The sequence below is a fragment of the Eulemur rufifrons genome, chromosome 1, assembly GCF_041146395.1.
Source record: "Eulemur rufifrons isolate Redbay chromosome 1, OSU_ERuf_1, whole genome shotgun sequence".
Taxonomy (NCBI): domain Eukaryota; kingdom Metazoa; phylum Chordata; class Mammalia; order Primates; family Lemuridae; genus Eulemur; species Eulemur rufifrons.
The window spans coordinates 57,172,756-57,190,340 of record NC_090983.1 but is presented as its reverse complement, the minus strand read 5'-3'; the positions used below and the strand labels follow the sequence as shown (position 1 = coordinate 57,190,340).

The following is a 17,585-nucleotide window of genomic DNA, read 5'->3' as shown; positions in this document are numbered from 1 at the left end:
GGACAGAGGCACATGCCCCAAAACATCATAGTAGCTAGCACACATCCCAACAGGCCATGATTTTTCACCCCAAATATCATATTCTTTAGCCTTGTAGCAGTAGTGTGGAGAGAGACGGAAAGGGACACTGCTGTGGAACAATCAATCTAGTGTATGCAGAAGAAAAAGGGGTCTGTGGCCCCCTGGAAGACAGATTCAGAGGCAGGAAAACAGTGGTTAATGGCCCTGGCGCACAGAGACCTGAGTTCAAATCCCATTCAATGCCACTTAGCACATATTTCTTAACCTCGTGGCCTCCACTTCATTTTCTAAGTGGTAGTATAATGACTCCAAGTACAGAATGAAGTCATGAGCTTTACATATGGTAACCTTATTAAATTCCTCACTCAGTATTTGAGACCTGTATACACTAAATGTTACCCTCTATTATTGTTATTATTTTTTATTAATGAATCCTGAAACTTAAGAGGGGCATGAAAGAGACACCTTCTGCACCATTCTGTTCCCCTTCATCTTTCCCTAACAGACCATAGAGTATATTATTTGTCTGTGTACAAGCGATACTAGTTACAGTCATTTATGTGAACTACTTAGCATTTATGCCCAATTACCATGCAGCCAGTAATGATTTTGTGCATCACAAAATGTACTAGACTAACCTGATTGTTAATTATTAATAGTTTTGTGGATTAAATCACTCAACTCAGCTCATGAATACTCAGCCTGCATAGCTGGCTACTCAGAAGTATGGCCAAGAGCTTACAGCAAGAGACAGACTGAGGATTATGCTGTTAAAGGATGCTTCTCATCTTCCCAAAGAACAATTTCTAAGTTGTAAGTGAGGCTTACAGGAAGATGTTAGAAGTAAGAGGTTAATAATTGATGATTAAAATGTTAGAGACACATAGTATGCCCTGTCTGCATATAGTAAGTACTCAAGGCATATCAGCTGAAAGAATGAATTATTTACAGAAGATACAGAGTAGCCACAGTTCAACTGGCAGGAAACTTGAGAACCATAAAATTGGATTCTTGTAAGAGAGAGTAACCAAGGAGCTTTTTATTCAGTGCTTCTCAATGGAATTGTGTATTATTTAATTCTCAGTTTACCTATTCATTTTTCCCTTTGAAGTGTTATTCATGCATGCCTGTGTCCTCTCCTTGTAGGCACGGAATGAAAGGAAGGGTGACTTTTCAACGCATGTCTTTCTGCATAGCAAGCAGATATAAGCACCTGGGACTAAGTCAACTACTGGTATCCATAGTTTGGTAAATGTCAAAAGTTCTTAGGCATAATTGGATCAATAAAGACAAGGGATTTTGTAGTCAGATTTCAGACCCGCAATACTTTTGAACTGGCTTTTCCAGTGTGCAAAACTGTATCTAAATTGTTAAGAAGTTAAATATGATAACGGTAACACTTTCCATCTATACTATCCCTTTAATGTTTACAAAACACTTTAGCATGTATTGTCATATTTAGTTTTTTTTTAAATAAAGTTCAAGGAGGTATCAGCTGTTCATGTTGCAAAGATGAACTGAATTTAAAAAGTTGTTCTTAGTGTATTATCATACTCTTAATGAAATTGTGGTTTAGAATGATTACGGTTTGACCACTGATAATTATTTCTATTTGCAGATCAAAATCTCAATTTCCCCTAGAAATGTGTTTAATTAAAATAGCAGACCTCAAATAGTAAGCTTTCAGCTAGCAAAGGTTTTGCTATTTTTCATTGTTTAATTGGTGCCTGTTTCACCCAGAATCTGGAGCCAAAACATTTTACTTAAGAATCTATGTGAACTTACTTCCCATCTCCCTGCTAGGCCAAATGAAACAAAAATATTTAATTTTTGACTCCCCTGACCTTATGAACCTTACTGTCTGAGGGCAGAAAGGGGTGGGGACAAGTATAAATACATGCTAATGTTCAATGTCACATGAGTGCTCTGCAGGAAAAGTCCAGCGAGCCATAGAAGAGAGTACAAGATCAGATGAGCATGGAAGGCCTGACTAGGAAAGTGGCATTCTGCCGAGAAGCTGAACAATCAGGGGACTCCAGCTGGGATGAGAGAGGGCGCTAAGCTAGGGAGGAAAAACTGGGAAGGGAAGCAGAAAGAGAAGACTGCCCTGACCCCAGCTGCGCCAGTTAGCCTGCTGTTCACTGTCAAGGTTCCCTCGTCTCCACTTTATAGCACAATCACCATTTGTCTGTATGCATTTATATGATTATTTCATTATTGCTTGTCTTCCACACGAAACTGTAAATTCTACTGCGGGAGGAATCACATTTCTTTTGCTCACTAATGAATCCCCTGCACTTGGGTCTGGCACATAGTAGATGGTCAATAAGTACTTATTGAATGACTAACTGAAAGGACACTGAAAACTAAGATAGCCATGGCATTAGCTACGGCATGACACAGCACAGGTGAATATTGCATTACCTGTTCAGTTAAGGATATGATTGACTTGGTGTTTTAGTAACTCATTATATTTCACAAATACATCCATTAGCACATATCTTGTACCATTATTAAGCTCGTTATATGAGCTCAATTATATTTTAGTTGAGAGACCACAGACTTTCCACTTTCATGGTATATTTTCTTTTGGACTCAGTCCGAAAGTCATCATTTTCTAGCTATAAACTCTTCAGAATTAACTGAAGAGTTAATTTTCCAATTAAGGAAATCATTAAATTGCTGGTCTCATCAATTCAAATGTTTGGCATCTCTTTACCACAAAATGTCTAATTATGAACTTTTCTGAGATACCAGCAGGAAATGTTATATCAAAGTCAACAAGATCAAAGCACCTGGATGAGGGCTCCTGGTGTGTATTCTCCTTCATCCAGGACAAGTTTGGAGCCGTACCAGAAGGCCAGTGCATAAGAAAAAAAGATGATACACCACACATATCCAGTAAAGAATCCCATCACTATCCCTTTTCTAATTCCCCAACGCTGGGCAAACACAAGATTTTTCTCATACCTGTGAAGAGAAAACATTTGAGTCAATTTCAGCAGCAGCAGCTCAAGTTATAAGGTTTAAAACTGCCCACAATGCAGTGGTTTTATAAATGATTACAAAATCACTCCAAACACAGAGAAGCTTTAGGGAAAGAAATCTACAATAACCTCTATGTAGTTATTTAAAGTTTGTTCTAACTTGACAATGAAACATGATGAAAGCATGGTACTTAACAAAGCCTCATAGATGATTGCTGCTTGGATTGCATATTAGGGTAAGCTTAGCCCCAAGAGAAAAGAATTTTCAACACAGATATTTGGATATAAAAAAATCTAGTACTATTTGTGTTTGAATTGTTTCCTTGAGTCACATGACATGTTTTCTATCAGAACAGAATACACTTGGCTCCAGATAAGCAGGTTGGTGTTGGCAACAACTCATCTATGAATACTTCATCTTCCCTGTAGCCAAGATGCTGTGCTGTGACATCCTGGTCAGGTTCACAGCCATGGGACCTGAATAACTGAAACCATGTGGGAATTCAGTGCAAGGACTAGGCTTCAGTAATTCTGTGATCTGGCCATGAACAATGGGCGTTGTCTCATACATAGCATAGGCATACTGAAACCACCTTCCTTTATCTCAAAAACTAAACTCACGGAGAACTTTTAACCTTTTACAGGACGAAAACTGAAGATCTGCCCTATGTTTTTCTTTTTAATTTTTTTAAATTTAATTTATTTTTCTTCTTTTTTTTTAAACTACATTTGTCAACATACCCTATGTTTGTTATCATTTTTAAAATGCTACACTGCCCTTTTACTAACAATAAAAGATAATATCTTTTATGGTGGAAGAAATATACTATTGAAATTTTTTACGAGAAATTATGTAACCTCACTCCACAAACCAAGAGAAGTGAAAAAAACAAACAAGGAAAAGAGGATAGAGATTGCAAAGCCTATTCTCTCTTTTATTTGGTAGCAATTGAGAATGACATCATCTTACTAGATCTACAATACATAAAATAAGAGTTTCCATTCAGTTGGTGGTTATTTTATTAAATCAGTGCATGGCACATGGTAAGCACTCAATAAAAATTAGATAAATTAAAGAATACATAAGTCGTATTTTTTTACGACTCTGTTGTTTTGGCCACTTGGGTTTTTATTTTCATTAAAAATCTCTAGAATGATGGTCTATAATACACCAACACCAAATTTTATTTGATTAAATGGAAATCTTATCCGGCTTTATAAAGAGCATGTACCACAGTAGCTGAATAAAATGCATTTAATAAAAAAAGTATTCAATAAAAATATGTAAAATTACATTTTGGATCATGCTAGTTTTTCTTTATTGTTATTACTTTTAAAATAAAATAAATATTGCTTATATATGGTGTACAACATGATGTTTTGAAATATGTATACATTATGGAATAGCTAAGTCAAGCTAATTAACATATGCATTATCTCACATACTTATCTTTTTTGTGTGTGCATGGTGAGAATATTTAAAATCTACTCTTTTAGCAATTTTTAAGTATATGACACATTGTTATTAACTACATTCACCATGTTGTACAGCGAATCTCTTGAATTTATAAACTGTCTCTCCTGTGAATAAGAAAAAGGTATTTTTTAAATCACCATGAGCTGAATTAAAATGATTACAATTAGATAATTAATAAATAATTATTAGAACAATCTCTTGCACTTATTACTTCTGTCTAACTGAAATTTTATATCCTTTGGCCAACATCTCCTCAGTCCTTGCCTGATAACCCCTGCCCCCTACCCCTGCCAAAGTCCCTGGTAACCACCATTTTGCTCTTTGCTTCTATGAGTTTAACTGTTTTGGTTTTTTTTTTTTTTTTTATCATATAGTACTTGTTTTTCTGTGCCTGGCTTATTTCACTTAACATAATGTCCTCCAGGTTCATCATGTTTTTGCAAATGGATTTCCTTCTTTTTTAAGGCTTAATAGTATTCCATTGTGTATATATCCCACATTTCTTCATCCATTCATCTGTTGATTGACACTTAGGTTGATGCCACATCTTAGCTATTGTGAATAATATTGCAGTGAGCATGAGAGTGTAGATATCTCTCAACATACTGATTTCATTTTCTTCAGATATATATCCAGTGGTGGAATTGCTGGATCATATAGTAGTTTTATTTTTAATTTTTTGAGGAATCTCCACACTATTTTAGCTGTACTAATTTACATTCGCACCAATAATGTACTAGGGTTCCCTTTTCTGTACATCCTTGCCAACACTTCATATCTTTCTTCTTTTCAACAATAGCCTTTCTAACAGGTGTGAGGTGTTATTTTGTTGTGGTTTTGATTTGCATTTCCCTGATGATTAGCCATGTTTGACATCTTGTCATATCCCTATTGTCCATTTTTATGTCTTCTTTTGAGAAATGTCTATTCAGGTCCTTTGACCATTTTTTAATCAGGTTGTTTTCTTGCCATTGAGTTGTTTGAGTTCCTTATATATATTGGATATTAACCTCTATGTATGGTTTGCAAATATTTTCTCTCATTCTGTAAATTGTCTGTTCACTCTGTTGATTGTTTCCTTTGAGAAGATTTTTGGTTTGATATAATCTCATCTGTCTATTTTTGCTTTTATTGCCTGTGCTTTTGAGGTCATATTCAAAAAGTCATTGCCTAGATCAATGTCATAGAGCTTTTCCCCTATGCTTTCTTCTGGTAGTTTACAGTTTTAGGTCTTACATTTAAGTCTAATCTATTTTGAGTTGATATTTGTGAGATAAGAATCTAATATTATTCTTCTATATGTAGATATCTAGTTTTCCCAACACCATTTATTGAAGTAACTGCCCTTTCCCCATTGTGTGTTCTTGGCATCTTTGTTGAAAAATGTGTGACTTACTTTGGGGTTCTCTATTCTGTTCCTCTGGTCTATGTGTCTATTTTTATGCCAGTACCATGCTGTTTTGATTACTATAGCTTTGTAGTAGATTTTTAGATCAGGTAGTGTGATGTCTCTAACTTTGTTCTTCTTGCACAAGATTGCTTTTACTATTTGGGACCTTTTCTGGTTGTATATGAATTTTAGCATTTTAAAAAATTTCTGTGAAAAAATGTCCTTAGAATTTCAATAGGGACTGCATTGAATCTGTAGATTGCTTTGGGTAGTATGGACATTTTAACGACATTAATTCTTCCATTCCATGAATATGGGCTATCTTTCCATTTATTAGTGTCTTTTTCAGTTTCTTTCATCAATGTTTTATAGTTTTCAGTGTACTGTGGTTAAACATATTCCTAAGTATTATTTTGTAGCTATTGTAAATAAGATTGTTTTCCTGGTTTCTTTTGCTGACAGTTCATTGCTAGCGTACGTAAATGCTATTGATTTTTATATGCTGATTTTATACCCTGAAACTCTACCAATTTTGTTTATTACTTCTAAAAGTTTTTTGGTGGAGTCTGTAACGTTTTCTATGTATAAGATCATGTCATCTGAAGTCAGAGACAATTTAACATTTTTTTTCTTTATGATTTGAATGCCTTTTATTTCTTTCTCTTGTTTAATTCCTCTGGCTAAGATTTCCAGTACTATGATGAATAGAAATGATGTGGGCATTTTTGTCTTATTCCTGATCTTAACAGAAAAGTCTTTCAAATTTTCACTGTGGAGTATGATTTAGCTCTGGGCTTATAATATATGGCAGTTATTGTGTTAAGGTACATTCTTTCTATACCTAATTTTTTAAGAGTTTTTATCATGAAAGGATGTTGAATTTTGTCAAATGCTTTTTCATCATCTATTGAGACAATCATATAGATTTTGTCTTTCGTTCTGTTAATGTGGTGTATCATATTTATTGATGTGCTTGTGTTGAACTATCCTTGTATCCTAGGGATAAATCCCACTTAATCATAGTGAATGATCTTTTTAATGTGTTGTTGAATTTGGCTTACTAGTGTTTCATTGAGGATTTTTGCATCTATGTTCATCAGGGATATTGACCTGTAATTTTCTGTTCTTGCAGTGTTCTTATCTGGCTTTGATATCAGTTTAATGTTGGCCTTGTAAAATGAGTTTAAAGTTCAATTTTTTGGAAGAGTTTGAGAAGGACTGGTACTAGTTTTTCTTTAAATGTTTGGTAGAATTCAGCAGTGAAGCTATCAGGTCCTGAGCTTTTCTTTGATGGGAGACTTTTTATTATTTATTCAATCTCCTTACTCATTATTGGTCTGTTCACATTTTCTATTTCCTCATGATTCAGTTTTGGCAGGTTATGTTTCTAGGAATTTATCCATTTCTTCTAGGTTATCCAGTTTGTTGGTGTGTAACTGTTCATAGTAGTCTCTTATGGTCTTTTATATTTCTGTAGTGTCAGCTGTAATGTCTCGTGTAAGCTTTTCTTTAATAGCAGCCAACAGCATGATAAACTGGGATGAGGTATGATATGTGCGCCTACATATCATCAGAGTTTGAAATAAATATCTAACCTAAGTTGGCTTTTTAAAAATCATGAACTGTGACATCTTTAAAAATACATTGCTAGGCCGGGCGCGGTGGCTCATGCCTGTAATCCTAGCACTCTGGGAGGCCGAGGCGGGTGGATCGCTCAAGGTCAGGAGTTCGAGACCAGCCTAAGCAAGAGCGAGATCCCGTCTCTACTAAAAATAGAAAGAAATTATATGGACAACTAAAATATATAGAAAAAATTAGCTGGGCATGGTGGCGCATGCCTGTAGTCCCAGCTACTCGGGAGGCTGAGGCAGCAGGATCACTTGAGCCCAGGAGTTTGAGGTTGCTGTGAGCTAGGCTGACGCCATGGCACTCACTCTAGCCCGGGCAACAAAGTGAGACTCTGTCTCAAAAAAAAAAAAAAAAAAATACATTGCTAAAGGCTTGGTACTTCTTGCAGTGCTTTGGCCAATCTAAAGTGCTCTGCTACCTCTTGAACAAATGCTCCCTCAGGGTACCACAGACCACGGTGGATCAGCACTTTATAAGAACTGGGTAAGATTCAGGGTATTATGCTGATTGATGAAATTCAGCAAAGAGGCAGACATTCCAATTAACCAACCTTTCGACCTCTTTTTTCTCACCACCAAAAGCAGCCACTGTTCGCATAGACGAAATGACTTCATCAGCCACTGACCCTGCTTTGGCATAGGCCTTCAACTCATAGTCTGTAAACTTAGACACACTCTAAAATCCAAAAGAAGAAAAGAAAATGTGAAGATCGGGTGATTAGGTAAGTCAGCTTGTCATTCAGTGATTCATTAAACACTGTAAACATGTAGTATGGTTTAATATAAGACAAGATTCTCACTGTAACATCATCCACAGGAAGAAGGAATTTGGTCCAAGTTTGGTTTATGTTAAGCCTTATCCAGGTGTGTTTGGTTGTGCATATATCGAAATGACTCCACTAAAATCAGTCTCAAGAACCCTCTCACAGAATAAGTCCTAAATAGGTCATTCTGTGAGACTGAAGTGTTGGTTATCACACTAATAAAGTTTTCAAGTCAAACTATGTTATAGTTCATTAGTATAAGGCCATTGTGCAATTTATAGATAAACACCAGAGGCAAAGACCAGAAACCAAGCAGACATCACGACTGAATAGAGTATAGAACGAGAGAAAGGATCAGAACGTGCAAAGGCATGATATTGCAGAGGTAATTCCAGAAACGAAAGCCTCAGGTAAATATTACGCCATTTTGATTCAACTGGGGAGGCTCAACTACAGTTTGATTTTTACAAAAGGAAAGTAGACAAGTTACTTTTTCTAAAATTGGACTTGGATTGAGCCCTAGTCAAAATTAACTCCCAAAGAAATCCTGGCACAGATTACAAAACAAGAAGGGGAAAAATCAAATATTGTGGAAGATCAACTTACTCAGATATCTCAAAAACATATACACAGACTAAAGGAGTTTATCTTCCAATCGTTTTTCTGCTGAATTTTAGCAGCAAAATTCATAACAAACAAAATCTTAGAATTCTAAGATACAAAATAAGTAAAAATAGTAGTTTTTAAATAATATATTTATTTCATCCATCCACATTTTATAAAATTTGTGAACTCAAAAGCAACAATAAGGAAAATGAAGCTATTTTCATCAGCATTAAAATTTGCATTTGGGCATTATGAATGACATTGCAGTTTTTATCACACTCCTCCTCTAATTTATTTATGTATTGGCAGCACAATAATAAGAAAATTAAGTAATTGCGAATATCTATTTTACTGCAATGACACATTAAATAATCTCAGGACACTTCAATGAAACTGATAAGGCAACTTCAAAGATGTTAGGAAATTGTTAGGAAATATCTAATAATTTTCCCATGTTTCTCATCATAAATTAAAAAGTCAGAAAAAAGCATACAAAACCCATGATAATTTCTAAGATGTCATATGCTGCCCATCTCTGCCTTTTGCATCTGTTTGTCATGCCTTTGAATTGAGCCTAGTAAAGTTGCTTATATCAATTTACAGGAACGAACATGGACAGACCTGCAAGCGAGAAGAGACGAGTGCAGAGCTACAACATTCCAAATCAGTGACATACTCACAAGGAGTCAGAAATGGGCACTGAGGCCACAAGAGAAACTATATTCTAAGTCTATGAAAAACCAAGTTAATCAGGCTATGTTTTTGGTCTCTAACATGTTAAAATCTGGCCTATGATCCATTAGAGTGCGGATAATAATTTATTCCCAGGTTTGAAGAAAGAGATTAAATATATTAGGAAGGAAAAGCTGGATGAAATGTTTGCGGAACCCCTGAAGCCCCTCTCTGGAAGTTGAGGGGTTCCCTGGAGCACAGCTGGACAGTGTTTGGTAGGAAAGACAGTTGTGAAGCTTGCGTGATGTAGTGGATTGGAAAAAATAAAATCTCTCTTTAGCAATCAACTCTGTGCCAGACACTGCTTAGGTACATGGTATGGATTGTTCCCTGAATCATCCCAATGACTTTGGGAGGTATTATTCCTATTTTAAAGCTGAGGAAACTGAGGTTTTCATGGGTTAAATATATTCTTCTTGAGTCACACAACCTGTTAGTGGCAGTGCCAAGGGTTGACCTAGTGGAGTGGAGTGAGCGCTTTGCTCCTGTCACTTCAAACCACTTTCCATATTACCTGGGAAACGTCTGAGTGAGATAGCCAGTGGATTGTGGGAATATTTTGCTAGAAAAGAGCATCATGGCGATTGGTGCCTATCGCTCAATGATGTGTGAGTATGTGCGCAGCTTTTCGGTTAAATTCTATTCTCTTTTACAGCAAATTATTAGTGTGCCTGACTCTATGACCGGCTGTCTAGTGTGGAAGCTCTAAAAGTAATAATAATAATTTCTCAATTCTTGGGGGTGTTTTTAACTGGTGTGACTCAAAATTCCTACTTCTACACTTTGTCTTGGCCTGCATACCTGGGGAACAGAGACTGTGACAGGGATGATGCCCAGAATGGGTGGAGTAACCATGTTCTGAAACTGATCAGATAAAATGGAGAACACAGTTGTGATTGCAGAAATTTCTTTTATGTGCTTGTTACTGATCTGAGCATGTTTGTTGTGCCTTTCTGAGGTGAGCATCTGTGCTTGGGAGAACTTGGGGAACAATAGGAAAACTGGAGAGTAGTGATTTGAAGTCAGGCTCCCGTGAACTTGAATCCTGCTCTGCCAGCTGTGCAGTCCCAGACAAGTCCCTTTACCTCTCTGAACCTCAGTTTCTTATATTTAAAATGCTCTTAGTATTCACTTCATAAGATTTTTGTAAAGATTAGAGATAATTAATATGAAGCTCCTAATAGTGCCTGGAAAAATAGTAGATGCCCAATAAATGCAGTTGTTTGCTCTTAATAAAATAATATTTACCTTATTAAAACATTATTAATCCCTACTCTATGGAGTGTTATTTGGCACTGAGGGATAATCAAACAAAATAAAATCAAAAGAGTGATAAATTGGCCAGGTGCAATGTCTCATGCCTGTCATCCCAGCACTTTGGGAGGCCAAGATGGGAGGATTGCTTGAGGCCAGGAGTTTGAGACCAGCCTGGGCAACATATAGAGACCTCATCTCTACCAAAAAAAAAAAAAAATTAGCCACGCTTGGTGGCAAGTGCCTGTAGACCCAGCTACTCAGGAGGCTGAGGTAGAAGAATCACTTGAGCACAGGAGTTCGAAGTTGCAGTGAGCTATGATCCTGCCACTGCACTGGGCAACAGAGAGAGACCCCATCTCTAAGAAAAATAATAATAATTATAATTATGTTGACTTAACATACTCAGGTAAAGGGACTTAAGCTTCACATGGCTATTTTTGGCTATTTATTAGTGCAAATGTCTTCCATGGAGAGATGCAAAAAGACATTCTTACCAGACCAAGGATAGCTGCTCCAATCCCAATGAGAGGGCTGACAGAAATAATAACCAAGGTCAATTTCCAACCCCTGTAAAATCCCAACAGGAACCCAAAGATGATTGTGGTCATGCGCTGAATGAAAATGGCCATTTGGTCACCTATGGCATCATTGATCTTATTAATATCACTAGAAACAAGAAAGACGTTAGTCACTAAAACTGAATTTGGTCATTCAAGTGTATTGCTGAAAAATCTTCAGTCTTTCCTTTTTAAACATTTCCATTTCCATATCCCCATCACCCTTGGGTAATATAACAGCCTCTCAAATCTTGGAAAATTTGCTACACCTTAAGATGTTATCAGGCCTCTCTCCTCATAGCCAATCAAGTTTGTTCTTAACCCAACTTTCCCAGCTGGTATCCACTCGATGCTGATAAAGGATTTTGAAAACCATCTTTTTCTTTCGTATAGCTAATATCCTCGGTCTGTTTGAAGAGCCCTTTCTTTCTTCATGCCTAATTTTTTCAGCCTTCAGGTTCCTTTCACATACTCTCTCATTCATAAAGCTTGTATAAGCCCCCAGGAAGAGGGAGCACATTCCTCCCTTCCTCCCTATGTTTACACAGCAATGTGTGTGCATGTGCGTGGGTAATTATTGCATTCTGCTTGTTGGCAGTATAGAACAGTGATTAAGAGCACAGACCCTGGAGCTAGACTCTCTGAATTTGTATACAAACTCTTCTTGGGCAAGTTACTTAACCTTTTTGTGCCTCAGTTTCCGCATCTATAAAATGGGGATAGTAACAGAACCTTATTATTTATTTGCTTGCTCTTCCTATTCTTCTTGTTAGGCTGTAAGTTCCTTAAGAGCAGGAACGCAAGGTAAATGCTCCAGAATATGGATTGAATGTATACATTAAATTCATATTCCTGAGAACATTCCCTTAATCTCTTATCTGAATGGAGCAAATAGAGTTTGGGAATTAATAGCAAGAATGGACCTAAGACATTAGCCAGAGATTAGACCATTATATGGAGAAAAGTTAAGTAACTGTTCCAGGTCACAGTAAGCAAGGGGCAGAGTAAGTGCTGGAATCCAGCGGTCCCAACTTTCTGTCTGCTTTACCTTCACTAAAGACAGTGACTGTCTTTCAGGGACTGCAAAGTTCAATTCAATAGGGTACACCTGATTCTAATTACTCTTATTCAGAAGTTCTGGGAGGCTATTAATGATTCAAACTAATATTCAGGTGTAAACTGAATTTAAATTCAGTTTTTTAGTTTTAATATATCTCAAACTATATTTGGATTTTTTTTTTTTCTGTATAGAAGTTGCCTCCCCAGACATAGCAAGATAATTATTTTTAATTGTATGGCCTTTCCTTACACATATGCAGATTGTGACATCCCTCAGTTTCTCCTTCTGAGGCCAAATAATTCATTTTAACTCTCTTCTATAATACTTCATTTCCAATATTTTTATCAAAGCCCACAAACCAAATTGCAGTATTTTGGCTTTCAATTTTTAATGGTCATATTTGGTAAGGCCTTTGAAAAAGCCATGCTACCTATGAAAGTCCAGTTTAAGAGACCAAATGTATCAAAAATAACTGAAAATGTTTAAAAATTATTATATAATTCAGAAACAAGAGTTTTATTATCCAAAACTTGCACATTAAAATATTGTCCTCCCAGCTACTTACTCCGAGAATCTTGTACTCAGCTCTCCCACTGAATTGCAGTCAAACCATCCTATTTCCATTCTCATTATTCTTCTAAAGTAAATCTTTCTCATTTCGTGTATCTGACGGGCGGCAGCAGTTACCCAGAAGCATATCTGGAAATGGACAGAGGAATGTGTAGCATCGCCATGTTACAAATATTTGCCAATTCCTCCTTCTCTTCTCAAAAGAAAATACTTCCCATACTACAACTGAGAAAAAAAGGGAAGTGATCTATAAAATGCCTCTTCTTGGGAACTAAGGTGTGAGCTCCAGCAGCTGCTGCTAAAAGTGGAGGCAAGGAAAACTTTGGACAAGGTAGCCAGAGATTCGAGCGTGAATCCAGCTCTGACACTTAGTAGGCCCACAACTCTTGGACTTCACCCTAGTGAGTTTCTTTTCTTCATGTGTAAAAGAAGGCACCCCAAATAAGACAATATTGATTTTAAATCACCATTTTTCCATGCCTCCCCATTCTCTCATATCCTCCTGGCATACAACTGTAGTTCTTAGAGCTTCTGAATAGCTTAAAGGGTGACAACACTTTGCATTTCATTGCAACACCTTTGAACTCAAATGTTCATCTATAAATAAATGGAGGAGCTACTAACTTGAATATATCCCAAAATAAGTACTGCGACAGCGATTCCAGCATAGTAACTGGCAAATCTGATCATTTCACTCTCAATGTTCAGCAACCTTCAAAAGAAGGAAAAAATGTTAAGACTTACAAGTAGGATCAAGCTCCCAATGATTACATTTGTGGGTACAAAGGGGTTTAAAATATATATATTATAGAGTAAGACATTTTATCTATGCAGAATTATAAACCATCCAACCAAATCCCCTAAGTAGACCTCATGGACAGGCACAGCAAGTAAGTCTGTGCCCTTCATTTTTACAGGCAGAGAAGCAAGGACTGGGGAGCAGTTAACCAGTTGTTGGAAGCCGGGGACTCTACATGTCAGCCCAGTGCTTGGTTCACTTTGGCGCCTTTCGCTCATGCTCATCATGCAGCCATAGAGCAATAATAGCTACGAAAGGTTTTCAAAAACAAGACAGGCTGTCTGAAAAGACACTGGTAGAAGGATGTGTGCTGTAAAATCAGGAGGCTTACTGCTACCTTTCTAGGAATCTAAGCCAGCTTTTTTTTTTTTTTTTTTTTAACTTTTAAAGAACAGAGATTTATTTCTTACAGTTCTGAAGGCTGGGAAACCCAAGGTGGAGGGGCTTGAATCTGGTGGGGGCCTTTGTGTTTTGTCATCCAAATGAGAGAGCAGTTGGGGGTGGGGGAGAAGAGGAGGAAGAGGAGTCACTGTTGACTCTGGTAGGTTGAGTTTCAAGGCTAGTTCCTTCTGGAGATTTTTATCTGGGAACATGGTCTGGCCAAACAGAGCCTCCAACTCTTCATAGTGTTCTTGAGTGAATGTGCTATGTTCTTGGTGTTTCTTCGATATTTTGGGCCTAGCTGGATCCTGTGGTAACGTCACGTTCATGCTGGAATCGTTCATGTTGATAAAAGGGTCTGGCTGGGGAATCTCTGGGGCCATTCTGTTCATCGGGGTTTCTGAAATCTGTCAAGAATTCCCCTGGAATGCCCATTTGCAATCCTGCTTGGTGTGTCTTTCTAGATTTCCAGAGAGACACTCTAAGCTAGCTTTTTAACTTCTCCGTCACAGAGTGACACTGTGAAAAATGTGCCTGTTACCTTCCCATGGGGGAGAAAAAGTGTTTTATTAGCTCCATCTTTCTGCTGACTGCAGCCTGTGAAGCTTCATTCAGCAGAGCAATTTCTGACACTGAAGCCAAAGGAACTTGAGCGGAATAGCAAGAAAACTCTTTGGCATTTTTCCCCGCAGAACTACCATGCTGCAGCACAGGGTTTGGGATTGGCAGGGCCAAGGAGGGGAAGAAAAAGTATTCTGAAATTGCTTTCAGGAAATATGCAATTCTATAATTAGAGAATTAACATATTGGTTGATGACATTTCTGATCCTTGGGGACAAGATTGAATGATAAAGAGTCTATTTCTTTAAAAAATTGGAACGCAGCATCTTCAGCACGGATGCTTTCATCGAATGTCCTTTCTGATATCAAGCCTTCCTTTTGTGACTTGAGCTTGAATTATTTTCTCCCTCTACTGAACTCAGATCACATATCACAATATAACTCATTTAATACAGAAAAAACTATTTCTCCACAACAGGTTTTATTGCCATCTCGCACTGTTAGACAATATCTTTACTGAATATATTTATATTTGTTTGGATAGTGGATTGCAAGCTACTTGAGGGCAAGAGCTGGGCTTATGCTGCTTGGTCACACTGCCCAAAGTCTAGTACAAGACTTTATCTTGTGACAAGCAGTAGTCAATAAATGTTTCTTGATTTTGATTTGACCTTCAAAATACTAATTAGGAAAGGAAATAACTGCCATGGTCAATGCCTCCAACAATCTCAAAATCAGCTAAAATGTCTTGTGCTCACCACATTCCCGGTCTTTTATGAGGACTAAGGGGAACCCTGAGAATGAACCAGACCTAGAAAAATCATAAACTTATGTACAAGTATCCACAATCAGTGGCTCTTCTAAAAGCTAAGTATCTCCATATAAAGAGTATAATATAGAAAAGCCTTCTAATGTGTACACGAGTCAATGTTTTTAGTTTTCAACTTGTGAAATAAACTTTGGGTGTCCAAAACCAGAAAACTATGAGCATTTGCCAAAAAATTTTACTTAAAGAACAGTGGTACCAGAGGCTGAGAAGGAGAGGGGGGCAGGAGGGATGGGGAGAGGTACAAAGTTACGGTTAGATTGGAGGAGTAACTTCTAGTGTTCCCTTGCACAGTAGGGTGACTAGACTTAACAGTAATATATCATATATTTCAAAATAAGTGGAAGAGAGGATTTTGAATGTTCTCACCACAAAGAAGTGATAAATATCTGAGGTGACGGATGTGCTAATTACCTTAATTTGATCATTATATATTGTATGCATGTATCGAAACATCATACTGCACCCCATAAATATGTACAATTATTAAGTGCCAGTGAAAAACGTAGCGATAAATAAATAAATAATTTTGCTTAAATTTCCAGTGGTGAATTCATTCTACAAACACATTAAGCAGAAGCGAGGAAGTGTCTGTCACAAAAAAATGCCAGTTAACAAACAAACATGCAGATTGGGCACCAAACCAGTTTTGGGATTTCCTGGAGCAAAGTTCAGGAGAGTTCTATCACCCCTGGATATGTGTAGTTTATGATTCTTTTCATTCCTGAGGGGACTCTGAAATGAGTGCTTAGCTCATTTCTATTTTATTCTGAGAAGAGGTTATCAAGGCTCTAGAGACTACTTGAGAACAAGACAAACCTATCAGGAAACCCAATGGGAATGAAAAGAGCAGGCCTGGCTTGGTGCCCTTGACGGCACATCAGGCCCTTCATTGTCTGCATGGCAGAATCCTCTTGTGGTCATAAAACCGTGCACAGGAGTCTATGAAGTGTGCAGGTGATTTGGGCCACAGAATGGCATCTTTTTTTTTTTAAAAGCAAAACTCACATGAATGTATTTAAATGAATTCAGATTCCCCTGACTCATTTGTTGAATAGTGAAGAGGGGAGAGAGATGACAGAGAAAAAGGTAAGAGATGCTTTAGAAATTATTGTGATATGAGGACTCTTTCTTTGCTTTTTTTCTCTATACTTTGCTTTTTAAGAAAAACAAAAGCACTGCAAAATTGTAACACTCGATTTACACATCAAGGTTGTGAATTTACTAAGACCGTAGGTTTTTTCATTTAAAATAGTGTGGAGTTCTTTATAGCAAGGTGGATTGCTTAATAAGAAATTTTCTTTTCCATGGTTCTCATGCATTGCAGACTCTGTTGCAGTTTCGCAGTGAACATCAGTGTCTGAGTGTCATAAGGCGGCAGAAATGTGTCCGTGACCTAGTTTCAGAACAGTGGGGCCTCTGTATTTCTTAATGCATAGGACATTTACCTGTGCACAAATGATTTATCATTGAGTAAAACTGGTTTATAGAATATCCATGCATTATGGTAGCATACTATAAAAATGGCTAGGTTTTCATTTCAAAGAATCCATGATCATTTTTGACTCCTAGGAAGTTTTTTTTTTTTTTTTTTGGCTTGTGTGTTTGTTTTTAATTAAACTTTTTATTTTGAAATAAGTGCATATTCACATGCAGTTGTGAGAAATAACACAGTAAGATTTTGTATATCCTTTATCCAGTTTTCTGCCAATGGTAACTTCTTGCAAACTTATAGGACAATATCACAGCCAGGATATTGACATTGATATAATCAACATCAGAACAAGATCAGAACATTCTCATGGCAGCAAAGCTCCCTCATGTTACTCTTTTAACCCTGCACATGCTACATACTTCCACCCAACCTCCATCTCCTCCTTAGCCCCTGGCCACCACCAATATGTTCTAAATTGCTATAATTTTGTCATTTCACAAATGTTACATAAATGTAACCATATACTATGTATCT

At 37.1% G+C, this 17,585-nt stretch overlaps 1 protein-coding gene across 1 annotated transcript in view; it reads right to left on the bottom strand.

The window, feature by feature from the left end:
• The window catches only part of ABCB11 (ATP binding cassette subfamily B member 11), an 85,445-nt gene that overhangs the window by 43,360 nt on the left and 24,500 nt on the right, over positions 1-17,585 (bottom strand). Inside the window, exons 6-10 of the mRNA XM_069494334.1 lie at positions 13,674-13,761; positions 13,045-13,178; positions 11,357-11,528; positions 8,055-8,179; positions 2,817-2,991 (exon numbers count right to left, since the gene is read on the bottom strand). Coding sequence (XP_069350435.1) covers positions 2,817-2,991; positions 8,055-8,179; positions 11,357-11,528; positions 13,045-13,178; positions 13,674-13,761 — 694 coding nt within the window. The remainder of the gene's footprint in view (positions 1-2,816; positions 2,992-8,054; positions 8,180-11,356; positions 11,529-13,044; positions 13,179-13,673; positions 13,762-17,585) is intronic.